This window comes from Emys orbicularis, chromosome 1 (genome assembly GCF_028017835.1).
Source record: "Emys orbicularis isolate rEmyOrb1 chromosome 1, rEmyOrb1.hap1, whole genome shotgun sequence".
NCBI classification, from domain to species: domain Eukaryota; kingdom Metazoa; phylum Chordata; order Testudines; family Emydidae; genus Emys; species Emys orbicularis.
Genome location: NC_088683.1, coordinates 19479311 through 19497356, shown reverse-complemented (window position 1 = coordinate 19497356; position 18046 = coordinate 19479311). Strand labels below are relative to the sequence as shown.

Below are 18046 nucleotides of genomic sequence, written 5' to 3'. Positions count from 1 at the left end.
CTGTGTTGTGTAAATCCTGTACTCTACATATCAAATATTCCAGAAAAAAACTACGCTACTAATTCACATGTTTTGAAGTTTCAGAAAATGATCAGAGCTTTGAGGTGACCATGACTGCTACCACTGAGGTAGCAGATGATGAGATTAATGAAGGAACTGTTACTCAGATCCAGGTATGGTAAAGCTTCAGGCTTGGTCCAAGGGCTTTTAATTAACTTGCCTCTGCATATTCATATTAAATTAAGAAGCAAAAAGTTTTGATTAAATGGGCACTGTGTGTCCTGTTCGTGAAACTGACCTACAGTGACACTGGTCTTGTTTGGAAGATTCTGTCCAATAAAAATACATTTTAATTTTTCAAAGGAAAACATGATTTGGTGAAATTTTCTGTACACAGGTTGGTGCACTAAGTTATGACAGGTGTATGACACATGCTTTGATTTGTTTTAGAGAGAGCCATATAGAAAGATAAGATGGCTGGGCTTTTAAATTTACCACTACTGCAGGTGGTGGTGTTCAGGGGGAAATAAGTTTTACAATCCTTATGGTAAAACCTTTCAGGTAGTACCATTGTCAAGAGAAAGAAAGGTTTAAGCCTAAAAATACTCCGCTCTCATACAGCACACTTCACATTAAAAAGTGACTTAGACGTTGGGCCCAATCCTTTCTCCACTGAAGTCAGAGTTTTAACTTCAGTTGGAGTAGGACTGAGCCCATTATCTAATTAATCCTCACAACACCTTTGAGAGTTAAGATAGTAAGTATTATTATCCCTATTGGGTGTGGAGTTTACAGCTCCCATCTCTCCAGAGATGTTCCAGCAAGGATAGTGGGGGCCAACTGGACCTATTTGCGATCACTCTGCTCCCATCTGGCCACTGCCAGCCCTTTTGGGTCAGAGTTTTAAAATCCCTAGCTTCCCTGGAGGCTACAGTAATGCTTTCTGAGGCCTGATCTATCCTAAAACTTAGGTCGACCTAGCTACATCGCTCAGGGCTGTGAAAAAATTCATGCACTTTGTGATGTAGTTAGGTTGACTGAAGCCTCACTGTAGATGCAGCTAGGTTGACGGAAGAATTCTTCCTTTTACCTAGCTATTGCCTCTCAGAGAGGTGACATATCTGCATTGACAGAAAAACACCTTCTATGCTACAGTTACACAATTGCAGGGCAGTAGCTGTGCTTCTGTAGCTACTGTAATGTATACATACCCTAAATCTCTGAATGTTTTTCTTTACTTTTCTCTTCCTGCTGTTGCTGCCCCATTTAAGGTGCATATCACCTGACTCCACTCACTACAAATACAGTTCTGCCATATCCAGTGTCTGCAAAACTACCAGTTATATTTTCCCCCACACATCTTACCTGTCTTCAATCTTCTGGTCCTTGCTAGTACTATTTCCCCCTCTTCTGTCTGCCCTCTTCATACCCCATGCATTTCCTAACAAATTACAATTTTAAGGTGGAGGTTACAGTTGGGTTCTAAGCTATTTGAGAGTCCACTTTTAATTGTATACTTTATAAGTTGTGTTAACTAGGTTTTTTTTTACAAATATTTAACAAATTGAATAATAAAATATACTAAAAATTAATAATTTAATGCTAAATGACAAGTGTAATTGTCATAAAATTAATACATCAGCTGAACACAAATAACGACGGATTTAAGCCAATATCTGAATAAAGAATACACTTTTTAAAAGAAGATCTTTTCCTTTCAGGGCACAAAAGCTGTGGTGTTAGAGATTGTATGTACTTTGTTCATTTGTGAAGCTTCTTGTAAATATCAGTCATTTCTCTTGATGATGTGTAAAGTAGGCCCACTGCAAGGAGAGAGAGACAAGGGAAAACACAGATCTTAGTTTGTAAACCTTCACCTTATGCAGAATATAGAGTAGCGGAGGAGGAGTGTACATTACAGTAGATAAGCAAATGATTCAATATATCCTACAATTTAAAAAAAAATAGAATTTATATCAGTGCCATTACTGTGAGAAAATTGGTGTGTATTTTGTAACAGATGATGGGGAAGAGATATTAGTTTAAGCTGGCCATGAGTATGATGGGTAAAAGTGTTGTTTAAAAAACAACACTTATCCTGGTAGTGCCCTGCCTAAAACAAATACACTTTATTAGCAGCCAGCAAGGTCAACTAGTATGACATAGCCATCTTTTTTCCACTTACACTTGTCAAGCATTGCATGTTAAATTCAAGGTGGGGGAATGAATGTTAAATCAGTTAACAAGGTACTCTTCAATTCTTCTTTTCAAGATTCTTCAGAATGAACAACTGGATGAAATCTCTCCTCTAGGCAGTGAAGAAGTGTCAGCTGTTAGTCAAGCCTGGTTTACAACCAAAGAGGATAAGGATTCTCTAACAAACAAAGGTAGGATATTTAGGCCCAAATTCTCCCATTGGTTGCAAAAAGGTGAGCTGATCTGTATAATGTGTGTATGAGGGTACTTTTTAGGCTGCATAAAATACCCTGTATTCTGGTGCAGGATGCCTAGAAATACAGACTCTTTCCATACTGGGCAGTAGTAAGTCTTACTTTGTCCCTTACAAAAGGCAAGATAAAAAGTGAAAGGGGATCTAGAGGGATAGAGAGAATGATGAGGATAGCTCAGTGGTTTGAGCATTGGCCTACTAAACCCAGGGTTGTGAGTTCAATCCTTGAGGGAGCCATTTAGGGATCGGGGGCAAAAATCTGTCTAGGGATTGGTCCTGCTTTGAGCAGGGGGTTAGACTAGATGACCTCCTGAGGTCCCTTCTAACCCTGATATTCTATGATTCTAGGATTAAAAGTTTTTCACTGTATGTTACCAGTAATTTCAAATAAGTTACAAAGGAGAGTAAAAATAAGGAGGCTATTTATTTAACAAAATAAAAAATAATGCCCTATAGAATCTACTGGAGCTTGTATGTGTGTGTGGCCTTCTTATTCTCACTCTCCTTTTATTTTCCAGAATGTTCCTTGAAACACAATGCTAAATGAATCCTCCACTTGCCGTTGATGTACAACAAAAACATGTGATCAGTTTCTACTCATCTTGTTCCCACCTTGATGGAGAAGGATAGAGTGGTGCCCCCCCACCCCACCCCGATGTAGCTATAGTAAGGGAGGGAGCAGGTGCTATAATGCTCCCAGGAGTGGCAATGTTTTAGTAGCAGTAGTAATTATTTGAGGAGATCCTGCTTAGGGACTCGGTAGTGCCTCAAGTCCTTTAAAAGCATCACATGATTTAAACTTACTGCTGTAGAGCACTTCAGAACTTAATTGTTCCACATTAGAGCTGGATGAAATTTTTCATTGTGTTTTTTTTCAACAAAATGTGGACTTTTAGGAAATATGAATATGCTCGTGATGCAATTTGAAACAGGTTTTTTTTTTATTCTGCCTTCCCCCCCCCCCCAATTTTTTTCCTCCGTCTTCCAATGGGGAGGAAAGAGGTGAATGAAAATTAGTGGGTTTTTATTTTTTTTTTTTTTTTTTTTTTTTCAAATCAAATTGAAACAAACTTTTGTGGAAAAATTTTGAACAAAATAAATATTGTTTTGTTTCCTTTTAATTTTCCACAGAAACTCCATAGGTCTGAGGTTTACTGCAGAAAGAGGATGGCGGCTTGTAGGGAGGGAGCAATGACTGGGAAGCATTGGGAATGGGAACTTCAGAGCTGGGAGAAGGAAGAAACGAGCACCCATCATATTATCTGTTCCTGTCTATTACTTTCATTCACTGTCCTGATTGGATGCATGGTTGCTTTTAAGAGACACTAGTTTCCCCCATCTTTTCCATCCCCATTTTTCCTCAGCTCTGCACAGGTTCTAATCTCCACGGTGCTCAATTCAAGAACTGAGGTGGGCGGGGGGCAGAGTAGCAAAGAGACTGCTTTCCATTTCAGAAGGCTGGGGGTAAAGTAGTTGAGACGCCCCATGACAGTAGCTGGTAGACTCTAGGGTGAGGAAGCAGAGAGATTATGCACCTCCTTTCCAGCAGCCAGTGGGGCCTTCACATTTATCAAAGTCAACTAGCCTAGAGCAGTGTTCTCCAAACTGTGGCAAAAGGAGTTCTTGCTGATGATTGGGTGGAGAGCTGACTGGTCACATGCTGCTGGATCTTCTCATTTCCAGCTGTTCAAAGTGAAAACACACTAAACACTTCCCTCATGTTCCTTTCCCCTGTAAGTAATTGTCGTGGTTCCCACAGGCATGCTATATGGTCATGAATTCCAGGTGGCCTATGCAATTGTAAATGGAGTGGAGGATTGTCTGTGCGATTGTGAATGGGAGAAGTGATGCTGGAACAATCTTTCCATTAAAATATAAGCCCATATTATGAAAAAGTTTGGGAACCCCTGAGAAAGTGGCAGAAGCCTGCTGGCAGGTGCCACCTTTCTCAGAGAAAATATGCTTATAGGAATCCCAGTATGTTCCCCCATCACAGCAGTTTGAAGGTGGAGCCTGAGCTTCTCACATGGGCAGTGTGCACCACCAACTTTTATGCCCCTGGCTAATAGGTGTCTAAATAGGTTTTTCAAGTCCTGTGTCATATATTAAACTTGGCTTAAGTTGGCTAGAAGTAGGCAAACATAGCAAAGGCATAATACAAGCAACAATAAGGTTTCATTTCCTCAAATTAGATGATATTCCATGTAAAGTGCAGCCCTATCTCCTCTTTGTGTGATTTCTATGCTCAGATGGTCATGTAAATGACAAAGAATTGTAACTATACACTATAGGTGTAATTTACCTCTGGAACCTCATCTAGGTCTCTGTATGTAGCTTGGGAGGAAGAGAAAGATTGGGGACATGGTGTAAGATCATTCTCCTAACTGCAGGAACAGAATTAGCTATAATGACTGTACTTGTGATTTATAATTAGATTTCAATAAGCAAACGCTCTTTGTCAATTCTCTCCAAATTGTTTTGCTGGTAATTCTCAGGCTAAGAAGGAAACACTTGGTTTTTCTGAGCAGAGATGGGCATGTAGCCAGCATTCAGTACCTGAAGTGGGTCAGGAGCGTATCCTTAATTACATGTGATCTGTCACTAGTAAAGATGTTATGAGCTCAAAAGGGAGAAAATATCTGTAGGCGAGAGTAAAGAGGCAGTTATTTTTAATGCCACTTGGCTATTAGATCATGGTATTTAAGGTTTGCATCCTTATATCTGAATAAAATTGAATTGGTTTTGCTTTTTTAAAAAAAGCCAAAAGCTTAGATGGTATTGAAATTACTAACTAATGTTTGTGTGTATTGATTTGCCGTTTTTATTTGGGAAATACAACACATGCAACGGGGCCTCAATTCTGATTGTGACCACTAGCTACTACTCCCAATACAGATAATGATGACATAGGGCCCAATTCTGCAAACTCTACCAGGCATAGAGCTTATTTCCATTGACTGCATGGGGAGCACTAAGAGCAGTTATGGTTGGAAGTGATAAGGTCCATAACATAAAGGTGCAGTGTTGCCAGGTTTTGCGATTTTATTGTGCCTCGTGATATTTGTTTTTCTTTAAGCCCTGGCTCCTGTAGTCATGGGAATACGTGAGAATCTCAGCTTTCATTATTTAAAAAAAAAAAAAAAGCTTCCAGTCCTCATGTTTGCAGAGAAAAGCCTAAACACGTGACTTGAATGCACCCTAAAGATTCAAAAACCAGAAGCCAAATAAAAACAACCCCAAATTTTTTTTTTTTTTTGGAACTCTTGGGGTTGGTGATACTGAAGCCATCAAACATGAAATCTGGTTGCTTAGCAAATAGAGTAATTACTGCTTATGTAATGGTTCTAATTAGTTTGTAACAACTACATGTTTTTCTTTGTTAATTACTTCAGTAAGGAAATTGTGTGTTCTGATTTCCCCCACCTTGCTGGCCTCCAGCATTGTGATTCGTTTGTCTTGTCCATTTTAAGGCCATAAATGGAAGCAGGGAATGTGGTCGAAGGAAGAAATCGACATTTTGATGAGTAACATTGAACGTTATTTAAAGGTAGGAATTACAGTACATTAGTCTGCTAGTTTAGGTGGTAATGCTGTTTCTACTATATCCTATTTGAAACTAACTTTCCGTAGAACTTCCAAAGAGCATGTAAATGGGCTTATTTTGATCATTTTGTAGTAGAACTGATTATTGCCTGTCTGAAATACACAAAAATGTTTCTAATGCATAAAATCAGTAAATATAATTTTTATTGTAATCATACTTAGGGTTTAAGGCTCTGCCAGATCGTCTCACAACACTTCCAGTTTGCATGCTCAGAATAATTCATTGTAAAATTTTACATCAGTGTGCTCAAGTGGTGTGATCTTCCCTTGAGCATGTGTAACTCCCATGGAAATCATGGCCACATCAAGAGAAGAATCTACACCTACAGAAGGGGCTAGATCCAGTCTTCACTAGGGCATGTGCAAACACCTCTGTGCACCTTTTCCAGTACTAACACCTACCTGCACAGGTATTAGAATTTATACTCACAAAATCGTGCACATGTACATGCCTTTTTTTATTTAGCTTGATCAAATTAAAGTCTCAATTCTTTCTTGGGTTAATAATAACCCTCTGGATTAACATTGAAATGGTTTGTAAAATACAATTTACCATACCTTATCCCCATTTCTGATGTTTGCTTGCCTTTTTCACTTCACTCAGCTTGGACAATTAAACTAAATTGGTCAGTTTTGTTTTTCTTTTATAATCATGTTCACTTTCTAGTTCTCATGTGCTATCACAATTAAGCTTTGTTTGGGTTTCCATCAATATAAAGAAACATCTTACCTTAAAAAGAGGTGCCCAAACTACGGCCCACGGGCCGTACATGGCCCACCAGAGCGTTTCAGAAGGCCTGCTTCAACACAATAATGATTGATCAGCATTTTGTCATCATGTTTACATCATTTTAGTTTACACAGGTTGTTTCTATATACAGTATTGTCTATTTACACACTATCTAAATACATACGTAACAAACTGAACTTAAAATATAAATCAATACAGGTGACTTTAAATCTGATTAAAATATGTAGAATCTGTACACAAGGTTGTGCTTAGGTTTATGTGGCCCTCCTGTGTAATAAGGTTGGGCACCACTGCCTTAAAATTAGCTTTACAGTGATTGATTTTTTTATTAAAGCATTTCTTCAGATTGTGAAACTTCTTTCTCCTTACAAAAACCCCAGTGCATGAACTAAACAGTGTCAGTTTAAATTTATTTTGTGTGATATTCTCAGATTTGACATTGATTATTTTTTTTACCACAAAATATACATTTACTAGAATTTTCAAACTTGTATAGAAGTTAGGCACTTCAATGCATATTTGAGCCTCTGAATAAATGACCTGTTTTTCAGTGATGTTCTGCACTTATTTGGGCAGATATAGATTCAGTTGTCTAATTTAGGAATCCAAGTTTACAATTTTGACTTATAGTTTTATGAAATATCTCTCATGAATTTCAGAATAATGTACCAACCTTCTCATTTTTAAAAGTTCTGTTCGTCAATGATACACAGTTTTGTCTAAAATCTCTTTTTAAAATGTGATCTATCTAGGCCCGTGGAATAAAAGATGCCACCGAAATTATCTTTGAGATGTCAAAAGATGAACGAAAAGATTTCTACAGGACCATAGCATGGGGTCTGAACCGGCCTCTCTTTGCAGTTTATAGAAGAGTTCTTCGCATGTATGATGACAGAAACCATGTTGGAAAGTATGAAAACCTATAATAATGCATGGCTTGATTGGTATCATTAGGTTGATGTGTTTTTGTTTTGGGTTTTTTTGTTTTTTTATTTTACATTCACTTCAAGTAATGAAAATGACATTTTTGGGGGGAAAAGGTAAATTCCTTGCAACTCAGACGTAGTTGAGAAGCAAGACTAGAGGCTGTTGCCATGAGATTTATTAGGCCTAGGGGAAAAAAGGTTAAGCTCTCTCCCTTTTTGGTTCTGTTAATATAAAGTCTTGTCAGAACTTGTATAAGTGCTTCCAGTGATCTCCAGTATAGCCTTTGTACATGCACAGAGATGAATTACTGGCCATGCAGCCCATTGCTGTCGCTCCACATTATTGCTTCAGAGATTTGTGTAATTTATGGAATTTACTGTATATTGAATACACAAACAACCATGCTTGTTGTGTTTGATAACACTGATAGCACATTTGATAGCAAATACCATTTTAGTTTTCTAAACGTTGCTTTAACAAAGGTTAACTATTCTCTAAACACGCCTGCATTTTAACAAGTAGATAAACAGAAAGCGTAGATGACTTGCCCAAGACCTCACACAAGTCAATGTTGAGTCAGCTTTAGAACTCAGTAGGTCCTGGCTCCTGGTACAGAACTCAGTCTATTCGAGAAGGCTGTTTCTCTAAATAGAGGGGGGTGGGGGAGGGAATTAAAAGCAAACAAAACAAATCATGGCTGATTTCATTTTGGTATTATAGCTCAAGAAGTGGACTCTAAACGAAGCAATCTACAAACTTTTTTTTTTTTTTTAGAATGCATAGCATGTTTTTTGTTAATGCTTTTTGGCATTACCCATTTAAGTAATTGAAGAACTTTCATACTGGAGAAAACTTGGAAACAGAAAACATTCATATGAAAAGCCATTTCTCCTGCATCCTGCAGGTCAGGCCAGGCAGTGGATGCTAATGTCTCCTGCCAGCAGTTCAGTACATTTCCTGGTGTCCTTTTCCATCAGGTGGGATGATTCTCTTTGACCTAAGCTTTGCAATCTTTTTAGATTTCTTTTTCTGGTACTTTGTTTAAATCAGTGGGATTAGTTAGCTAAGTACTAACAAGAGACTCATCTTGTTTTTCCTTCCTTCCCTTCACTTTCCAGAACTCTCTCTGAAAAGTGTTCCCACACTGGTCCACTACTGTAGGGAGATGTATGTTCAAGATAAAAGCAACATCCCATTAGAGGCAGGGATTTGTTGGCCATTTATCTTTTCTGCGCCCTTTGCAGACACCTCGGATTTATATAAGACCACTTCTTTCCTTCTTAATTCTTAGATCCTTCCTTTCCATAATTTTGTATAAGAACTTCCAAAGGACTGATCCTGCATCAGGATATGCTAGCATACTGTTCCATTGACTCCAAGGGAATTTTGCATCGGTGCATGGGTCTGCATTGATGTAACCTACTGTAGGATTGGAGTCTAATGCACCTGTGACAGTATTCACTATAAAGGATTACCAGGATGTGGAGATCATTGTGAAGTGAGCACAGAACTAAGAGCCAGGCCATGAACTGCTGAGTACTAATCTTGTCTCTGACGTGATCTAGAGGGCAATTCATTTAATCCCCCGGGCTTGGATTCCCTAACTGTAAAGTAATGGAGATACGTATACCCCTGGGGTGATGGTTAGGATTTTAGTTAATGTTTATAAAGCTCTTTGAAGAGGAAAAGTGCGATTTGAGTGCTAAGTGTTAATGATGCATTTATGGCAATAAACATCACTATGACAGTTACAGAATTAAATAATAGATGTGCTGTGAAGAACTAGCCCTTCTTTAAGGCATAAGTGGGCCTAATTCTGATTTCTCATACCTGAGAAGTAAGTCCATTGAAGTTGAAGGAGTTACACCAGTGTAAAACTAAATGCGAAGAGATCCAAACATGTTTAGAAATGAACAAAGATAAATAATTTACCTTTAATGTGCTTTTAAATATTCAGATTGTTTCCCTCAGTTAAAAATTTTCTTTTGTGCTGTTAGTAGTACATTGTGTATGGCTAACAAAAAGTGTATGTTTCTGTTCTAAGTAATGTTCTTTTTATTTATTGCATAGGTATACTCCTGAAGAAATTGAAAAGCTCAAGGAGTAAGTTTTGCATTCACAAGATCTTGTTATCTCATTTATTTATAACAGTTTTAAAAAATAATTTTATAAAGATTTCACTATGAACATTTCAGTTCAGTGATCATAGGTAAATTGACTGCTATAACTCTTTTCTCCAAAGTAGTGGTGTACCAGAGTAGTTTGAAGGGCAATGAAAGCCACTTTCTGGTCAATTTCTACTTGGATGTATTTACAGATGTAAATACAGCACTTAGCCAAACTAAGATTGATGTAGTCTATTGAAACCAATGATACTTCAGATTTTCATAAGTATAACTGAGAGTAGTTTGGTCCTCTTTCTTTAGAGAGCTTGAGCAGGTTAACTGTAAGGATGGTTGAATGGTCAAGCATAAGATTCCCCTTCTGAAAACATGTTGGGAGACTTCACCAAGACATCAATGAGGGTCCTTGAATCTGGAATACACACCCTTGGTGTGACAGAACCAAGGATATTCTGCAGGCTTATCTGTTTTCCCAGGCTTTTCCTGAAGGATTGATTGGGTTGATTAGGATACAGCCTGCATTGATGGGAAGAGTGGAGGATTTAAAGTGGGAGTTACTTTGTTTGGATATTAATCCAGTTGAAGTTTCGATGTGTTTTGTAAGGCACCTAGAGTTCGAGATGGGTTCATAATAAATTGAAATTAATAAGTAACCATGGTTAATATTTTAAGCCACTCTGAGAAGTGGTGAAGGAAGGGGAATGCATAAGCTTTAGAAATAGGAAAATAGTAAGGCAAGATGCAGTGTAAACTGGCTTCCTGGGCAGGTGAGTTATAGAATTCCCAGTTTTTCAGCACCTATTATACCAGGCTTCATGAGTATTCCCTGTACCACATGCAAAGTCTCCCCTTGGGAATAGATAAGAATTTGGAATGGGAGTCTCACCTTTCATCTGAAAATCTCAAAACATGTTTCAAACAATAATTAGTTAAGCATCACAACATTCCTATGAGGCAGGTAAATATCATTATACCTATTTTACAGATGGATAAACTGAGGCATGGCCAGGCTAAATGGCTTCCAGCATCATGTGACAAATTAGCAGCAAGAATTGGGAATAAAACCTTGACATTTTGACCAGTCCCATCTACTGTGAGACTGTGCTCACACTCCAATAATATAATATTTATTATTGCCTACCATGCAATATAGCTGTGTGAGTCATTTGAACAAAATGCTAATAAACTGTATCCATTTAGGTTAAGAATAAAGCATGGTAATGATTGGGCAACAATAGGTGCTGCACTGGGAAGAAGTGCTTCATCTGTAAAAGATCGATGTAGGCTGATGAAGGACACCTGCAACACAGGTATGGTATTATAACACACAGGTATGGTAGTATAGTGGTGTCAGTAAGGGATATTCTAGTTAAGGCTGTGTCAGTTTCCCCATTGTTATCTCTTTCTGTTGTTTTTTAGAGATTTCCTGTTCTGTAGGAAATTCACTTCAGGCTGAGGCTTAGCATAAAATTGGGTAACTTTTTTATTTTCAGTCTTTTTATTTCTAATTTCAGGTCACAAAGGGCAAAAAAATTACAATGTATGTGTAACTTTTTTTATAGGCCTTTAATAACAATCTTGAGCTCTGATGTTCCTATGGTACTTTTCATCACGATGAATTACAAAGTATTTGATGCATTTTAATCATTGGATATTTACAAACTCTCTCTCTTTCTCTATTTATACATATAGGTGTCATATCACTCAGTGCTAAATTGTAGCTATCGCTGAATTACAGTGAAGAAACTATTAAACAGCACATATCAACACTGCACAATATTGTAGGACAGGAAATGAAATATACTTTATTAAAAATGAAGGGGGAAATTAGGTAGCCAGTATATAATTACCCAATTGAAATTTGGCCAGGACTCTGGATTTAATACCCGTGTAATTTCCCATGGGATTGTTAATGATATTCAAGGGGCCTGGAACTCTGGTTTTATGTCTCATCTGAAAGTCAGCACTTTTAGCAGAAGTACTTTGCATCATGCTGGAGCATCGTTTCACTCTGACCCAGAGTGAATGTGGCATACATGTTGAATCACCAGCATTACTTCCTGCCGCACTTAGGCTTTTCCTTACGTGTTTCGCATCCAAACACTGACAGCTGGACTGCTCAGTTTGTGAGATTTTATGATCTTGTACCATGAGGTGTTTTGACAGCAAGAGATTAATCCATAATGTTGACTCAGCATCATAAGGATATTGTACTGCAGATGAAATGTACATGCTTGGATGCTATCATGATGTGTGCTATAGAAAGTCGTAAAATAGGTTAATAACTTCACTACCACTTAATGTTAGGAATCAGTGACCCAAAACTGAATACACTGTTCCATAACAATCCCTGAATATAGATTGAGGTGCTCCTCAATGTGTTGTGATTTTTTTTCTGTAGGAGGACTCCCCAGGGATCTGTCCCCTTATTTTCCGTGATGTCTCAGTTTTTTACCCAGTTTTACAGATAGGTTGACTTGCCCAAGATCACAAAGTGAGTCGGTGGCTAAACTGAGATGAGAGCCCCATAATCATCTCATGGCTGGGTTTCTTTGCTTCACCACTGTCACTGTTTCATGGAAATTATATTTTTGCCAGAGAGACTTGTGGAATTAAAGTTGTAAAAACATTTGTGAATCAGAATTCAAACCTTTACAACTTGGCTAATCGCCAGGTGTGTAACTCCTAACTGAGGTAGCTAACTGGTGACCTAATTTCCAGGTGTGAAGTCTCCTGGGGGAGGGGAGCTCAGCGGGGCTCCTGGATGTACCAAAAGAGAGTTCTTGGCCACTAGGACGTGAGACTGGGAAAGACTCTTGGAAGCGAGTCTCTCCTGACCTGTCTGCTGGTACCTGCTTATCTGCTCATTCTCGCACTCTTGATAAGACTTATCATCCCACCCTCTGCCAGTTCCTGATTCTTGTGTCAGGCCAGGAGCATCTTTGGGCAGACCAGTCACACTGGAAGATGAGGCTGTGTGTGCAGAAAAACTAGCATTGAGCTAGAAGTGGCTTGATGTAGGGGTGTAAAGATTCGTAGTGGGAGATTGTGAGGCTTCCCATCTGTTAGTTGGGATATGGTATGTCTCCTAGTATTTCTGAGGAAGCAGTGTCTTGTTTGATTAAGGAGAGCACTAACATACTGTGCTGATGGGCATACAAATAAATAAGTAGTGGAGGAAGGAACCTGAATGAGGGGGAGGATGATGATAACTAGAACAGAGTATGCTTGGTTTTCTCAGTATAGATCTGAATATTCCCATTCTTATTGCTCACAGGGGCAAAGATGTTGCCTTTAAACAATTAACTCTTTCCCTGCTGCAGTGGACCAACAAGCATTTGAATGAGTTAATGATGTACTGTTGGAACATCTGACCGTCAAAGGGATGTACCTAGTACATAGGGCAACTCCTATATTAGTCCAGGACACTATGACTGTTTGAGGTTATTGTGACGTTCCCCTCTGGTGTTATCTGGACCGGTGATCTGCTAGGTCACTCCAATCCTTGACTCTGGGAGCCAGCCTTACCCTGCTCTGCTGTGAGAACCCTCTCTCTTGGGCTGTTCACGCACAGCCTCTGGCATGTAAGCTGCTCCTTGGATTGTGCAACCGAATGACACTGGCCAATATCTCCAGTCCCAGACACAACCCAAGGAACCTCCATCTTGCAGTGTCCCGTTATGCCCGCTGAACACTGCAAGCTTATATGAGTTCGTCAATTTAACAAAGAAATTGATATGTACCAGACTTGTTATCCCAAGGGGAGCCTCTGACATGATGAAACCAAACGCACTGCTTCAGGTAGAATAAGCAAACAAATTCATTAACTATGAAGATAGATTTTAAGTGATTATAAGTCAAAACATAACAAGTCAGATTTGGTCAAATGAAATAAAAGCAAAACACATTTTAAGCTGATCTTAACACTTTCGGTGCCCTTACAAACTTAGATGTGTCTCACCACAGGCTGGCTGGTTGCTCTTCAGCCAGGCTCTCCCCTTTGATCAGCACTTCAGTCACTTAGTGTGGTGTCTGTAGATGTAGGTGGAAGAGAGAGGAAGAGCATGGCATATGTCTGTCCCTTTTATTATGTCCTTTATTCCCTCTTGGCTTTGCCTCTGCTCTCCCCCATTCAGAGTCAGGTGAGCATTATCTCATTGCAGTCCCAAACTGACCAAAGGAAAGGCGGTGACTCACTTGAGAGTCTAACAGATCCTTTTGTTGTTGCCTAGGCCAACGTCCTTTGTTCATGTGAGGCTGGGCTGGGTTTGTCCTATACATGCCCTGATGAGGTGTGAATTGCCTCTCTGTTCTTGGAGAGTTTTTTGGCTGGGCTTACTTTAAGCCATGAGGATACATTTTCAGCCTCATAACTATATACATGAAATTATAACCTATAACATTACTGTAACAACAATGCTCAATGCATCATGAGCCTTCTGGAGACACCCGACATGACAAACTTTGCATTGGATACCACACAATTATTTTACAAGGATGAACATGGGAGTCCTGGGTGTTCCCCTGAGGTACAGAGCGTCACAGTTATGCAAGTGGTTAAACTCCTGAAAATTGTAGTGCTGCTTCCAATCACAAAATGTTGTATGGTTCCATATCTGCTATTCAGATTAAGATGGCTTGTACTGTTGGTTAACTTGCATGTTTTTGTCCTTTATTTTGTTAGGAAAATGGACAGAAGAAGAAGAAAAGAGGCTAGCAGAAGTGGTACATGAGCTAACCAGCACGGAGCCAGGTGACATTGTCACACAAGGGGTATCGTGGGCTGCTGTGGCAGAACGGGTCGGAACACGCTCTGAAAAGCAATGCCGCTCCAAATGGCTTAACTATCTGAACTGGAAACAGAGTGGCGGAACTGAGTGGACTAAGGAGGATGAAATAAATCTAATCTTGAGGTTTGTGTTCTCAGTTTAAAAAGTTTCATAGTAAAAAAGTGACAGTAGTAGAATTCCATTGGGGTCCCTTTTGCTGATTTCCCAGTCACTAAGAGATCTCAAGAACACGCCAAAAATGGCTGCTGTGTTCAAACTTCCCAGAGATTTCATATTGAACATTATTTTTGTTTTTGTTTTTTTAGTGAATTTTAGTGCTCGTGAAAGGTGTCAGATTGAAAGCCCTGGAGACTGAAGTCTTCTATTATTCCACAGAACAGGTACAGCACAGGCAGCGACCGTGCAAGCTTCCCACACACTGCCCCACCAATGCGCTTCAACCCTGAACTGGAGGGTAGTTCAGTCTCCATGCCCATTCAGTCCTTGGCCTCTCTGCTGAGATTGCCAACGAGGGTCAAGTGTGGTGGTGGTTTCTGTGATGTGGACGCATGTCCACAAGGAACTAAACTGAGACCACAATTTCATTTCATGTAGGCCACCAGTTTGCACCACCTTTGGTCCCTACCTGAGTTAGAGTTGAACTGATAACCAAGTGGTGAAAGGCTCAATAGTCCACTAGAAACCTTCTGAGCCATTCAGTTCCTCTTCTGTTTTGAATACTTTTAACTCAGATTTTTCAGCCAGTCAATTTTTCATTATGATTTGATAATTTTCTTGGATGGCGATAAAAGGGAGAGACAGGCAGAGAATCCAAACATGATTTACAGCGCACTAGTCACTGCTTTATGACATACATTCAAAATGATTAACCTGACTAATTGTAAATTACAATACATCCTGGTTATGTTTCTTAGTACTGGTGTGCAAATAGTATTGATGCATTTAGTCTCTCACAGTCTGTCCAGTCATTCATAATTCATCCCTTTAGGATTGTTCCTTTAGCTAGCAGGTACAGTCAGTACAACTACTTGGTCTATGAAGAGGGCTTTAGCAGCTTACAGGGAAAAACCCTTCCCCAGCATATTGTACAAATTGAAGGGAATTCAGGGATGATGATTATTCCTACAGATTGTAGTAGAGCCCACAGGGTGCTAGATATTTGCTAACATATATGAAGACAATCCCTGCTCTGAAGAACCTGCAGGGATTGTTTTTGAGGAAAGTTTTAAATAGTTAACTATGTATAACTTACCTAAGAGAAATCTAAGGGGAGACATAAGTCCAACCTAAGGAGAGATGGATGTTATTTAGGGTAAAAGAAGAGTATAACTAGGAGTGATGGGATGAAATTAAGAGAGTGAAAGCTTAGGCTGAATATCAGGAAGTATTTCCTGCCCAGGAGATGTATTAGGGGAATAGTTTCCCAAGAGAAGTGTTGCAAGCACCATTGCTTGGGAGATTTAAAATTAGTCTGGACAGAGCACTAGGAGGAAGAACAACCTGCATTGGCAGGGAGATGGACTGGATGAGTTAATAGGTCTAATCCATCTGACATCTGTGATTTGCTTGACATCTGGCAGCATGGAGCCTTGGAAGCCTAAATCCATTCTTAAGCAAAGATGTCTAACGTCCCTTAAAGGCCTGAAGGCAGCTTCTGACAGATTCCTTTTTTTCTATAACCCTGCCAGGATAGCAGAGCTTGAGGTGTCCGATGAAAATGAAATCAATTGGGATCTACTGGCTGAAGGATGGAGCAGTGTCCGCTCACCACAGTGGCTTCGGAGTAAATGGTGGACAATTAAAAGACAGATTGCAAACCACAAAGATGTTTCATTCCCTGGTAATGTATTAATTACACATTTTGTTCTCTTCTGTAAAGTCTTCAGAAAGTCTGCTTCACAGGTCCCCCAGGAATAGGTATTGTTACCCCTAAATGGAGTTATGACTTTAAAAAATTGTGAACTTAGTAATTATGAAAGATGCCACATTGGTAGCCCTGGGCTTGACTCCTGATTGTCAACAGAGCAGGGACAGAGAAAGACAGTGTAAGCTTCCCCACTGCTGTCTGCCTGCTAATGTCCTTTATCCCTGTGGTGGGCGGGAGGGGCGATTGCTTGAGTGAGAGGCTAATTCAGTCTCCATGCTCATTTGTTCAGACCTTGCTCTCGCTGTAAAAGCTTCCAGCAGGATGCCAGTTGTGGTAGGAGTTGTGTTGGTAAATGGATACCTGCCTATGACAATTATTAGTATTTATTATTTGTATGACAGGAATGCTTAGAGGCCACAACCACCAGTGGGGCCCCACTGGGCTTGGTGCTGTACAAACCTATAGTAAGAGCGTCCCTGCCTTAGATAGTTTACAATCTAAATAGACAAAATGAATCAACAGGCTACAGTCCCCCTTCCAATTCCCCACTCACCAGACAGAAGGCTATTTGCTGCCCAGGGTGGAGAATATCCACTGGTATCACTGAAGACTGAATTGAGTGTCAGAAAAGCAAAGGCCTGGGCCTGCAACCCTGTACATGTCAGCTGCTCCCACAGCTAGTTGCACTAGGGATCACAGCGGGAACAAGAAGGGAGGATGGGTGGCTTTCTAGGAGCCATGTGCCGCTTTACCACAGATGCAGTAGAAAGTTTACACTGTGGGATTGGAGGGTGAATCTGGTGTTTTGGAGCTTTTCCCAATTGCACTGATCCTTTCTGTCCTGCAACCTCTTGAACTAGTCTGCCCCCATCTTCTGCAAGGGTGGGAGAACATTTTATTTCTCTTTGCAATGTTATATGCAAATTATGACACTAGGAATTGTTTGATTGTAACTTTGAAAAATGCAGTATTTTTTTAAACAAATACTCCAAATTTGGGGTTTCTGTAGCTTGTTTATTATGTACTTATTTTTCAAACATGCTAAAATGTTATAGATTCCTGAGAAATTGAGTTTGCACAGAGGTTTAATATTTATAATTTTTTTTTCTGGGTATGAACTAAAAGCTGACTAATGTGTTGACCTCTCTCTAAATAGAGATACATATTGTTGCTTCACAAATTCATAGAATCATAGAAATGTAGGGTTGGGAGGGACCTCGAAGTCGTCTAGTCCAGCCCTCAACTCCTAGGCAGGACCAAGTAGACCTAGATCATCCCTGACAAGTATTTGTCCAACCTGTTCTTAAAAACCTCCAATGACGGGGATTTCACAACCTCCCTTGGAAGCCTATTCCAGTACTTAATTGTCCTTATAGTTAGAAAGTTTTCCTGAATATCTAACCTAAACTCTCTTGCTGCAGATTAAGCTGATTACTTCTTATCCTACCTTTAGTGGACATGGAGAACAATTGATCACAAACCTCTCTATAACAGCCCTTAACATACTTGAAGATTATCAGGTCCCCCCTCATCTTC

At 39.5% G+C, this 18046-nt stretch overlaps 1 protein-coding gene across 1 annotated transcript in view; it reads left to right on the top strand.

The window, feature by feature from the left end:
- DMTF1 (cyclin D binding myb like transcription factor 1) overlaps positions 1-18046 on the top strand; it is a 67899-nt gene that overhangs the window by 25228 nt on the left and 24625 nt on the right. The window contains exons 4-11 of the mRNA XM_065418053.1: positions 79-173; positions 2273-2387; positions 5920-5996; positions 7556-7713; positions 9801-9833; positions 11054-11163; positions 14538-14766; positions 16332-16483. Of these exons, the coding sequence (XP_065274125.1) occupies positions 79-173; positions 2273-2387; positions 5920-5996; positions 7556-7713; positions 9801-9833; positions 11054-11163; positions 14538-14766; positions 16332-16483 (969 nt within the window). The remainder of the gene's footprint in view (positions 1-78; positions 174-2272; positions 2388-5919; positions 5997-7555; positions 7714-9800; positions 9834-11053; positions 11164-14537; positions 14767-16331; positions 16484-18046) is intronic.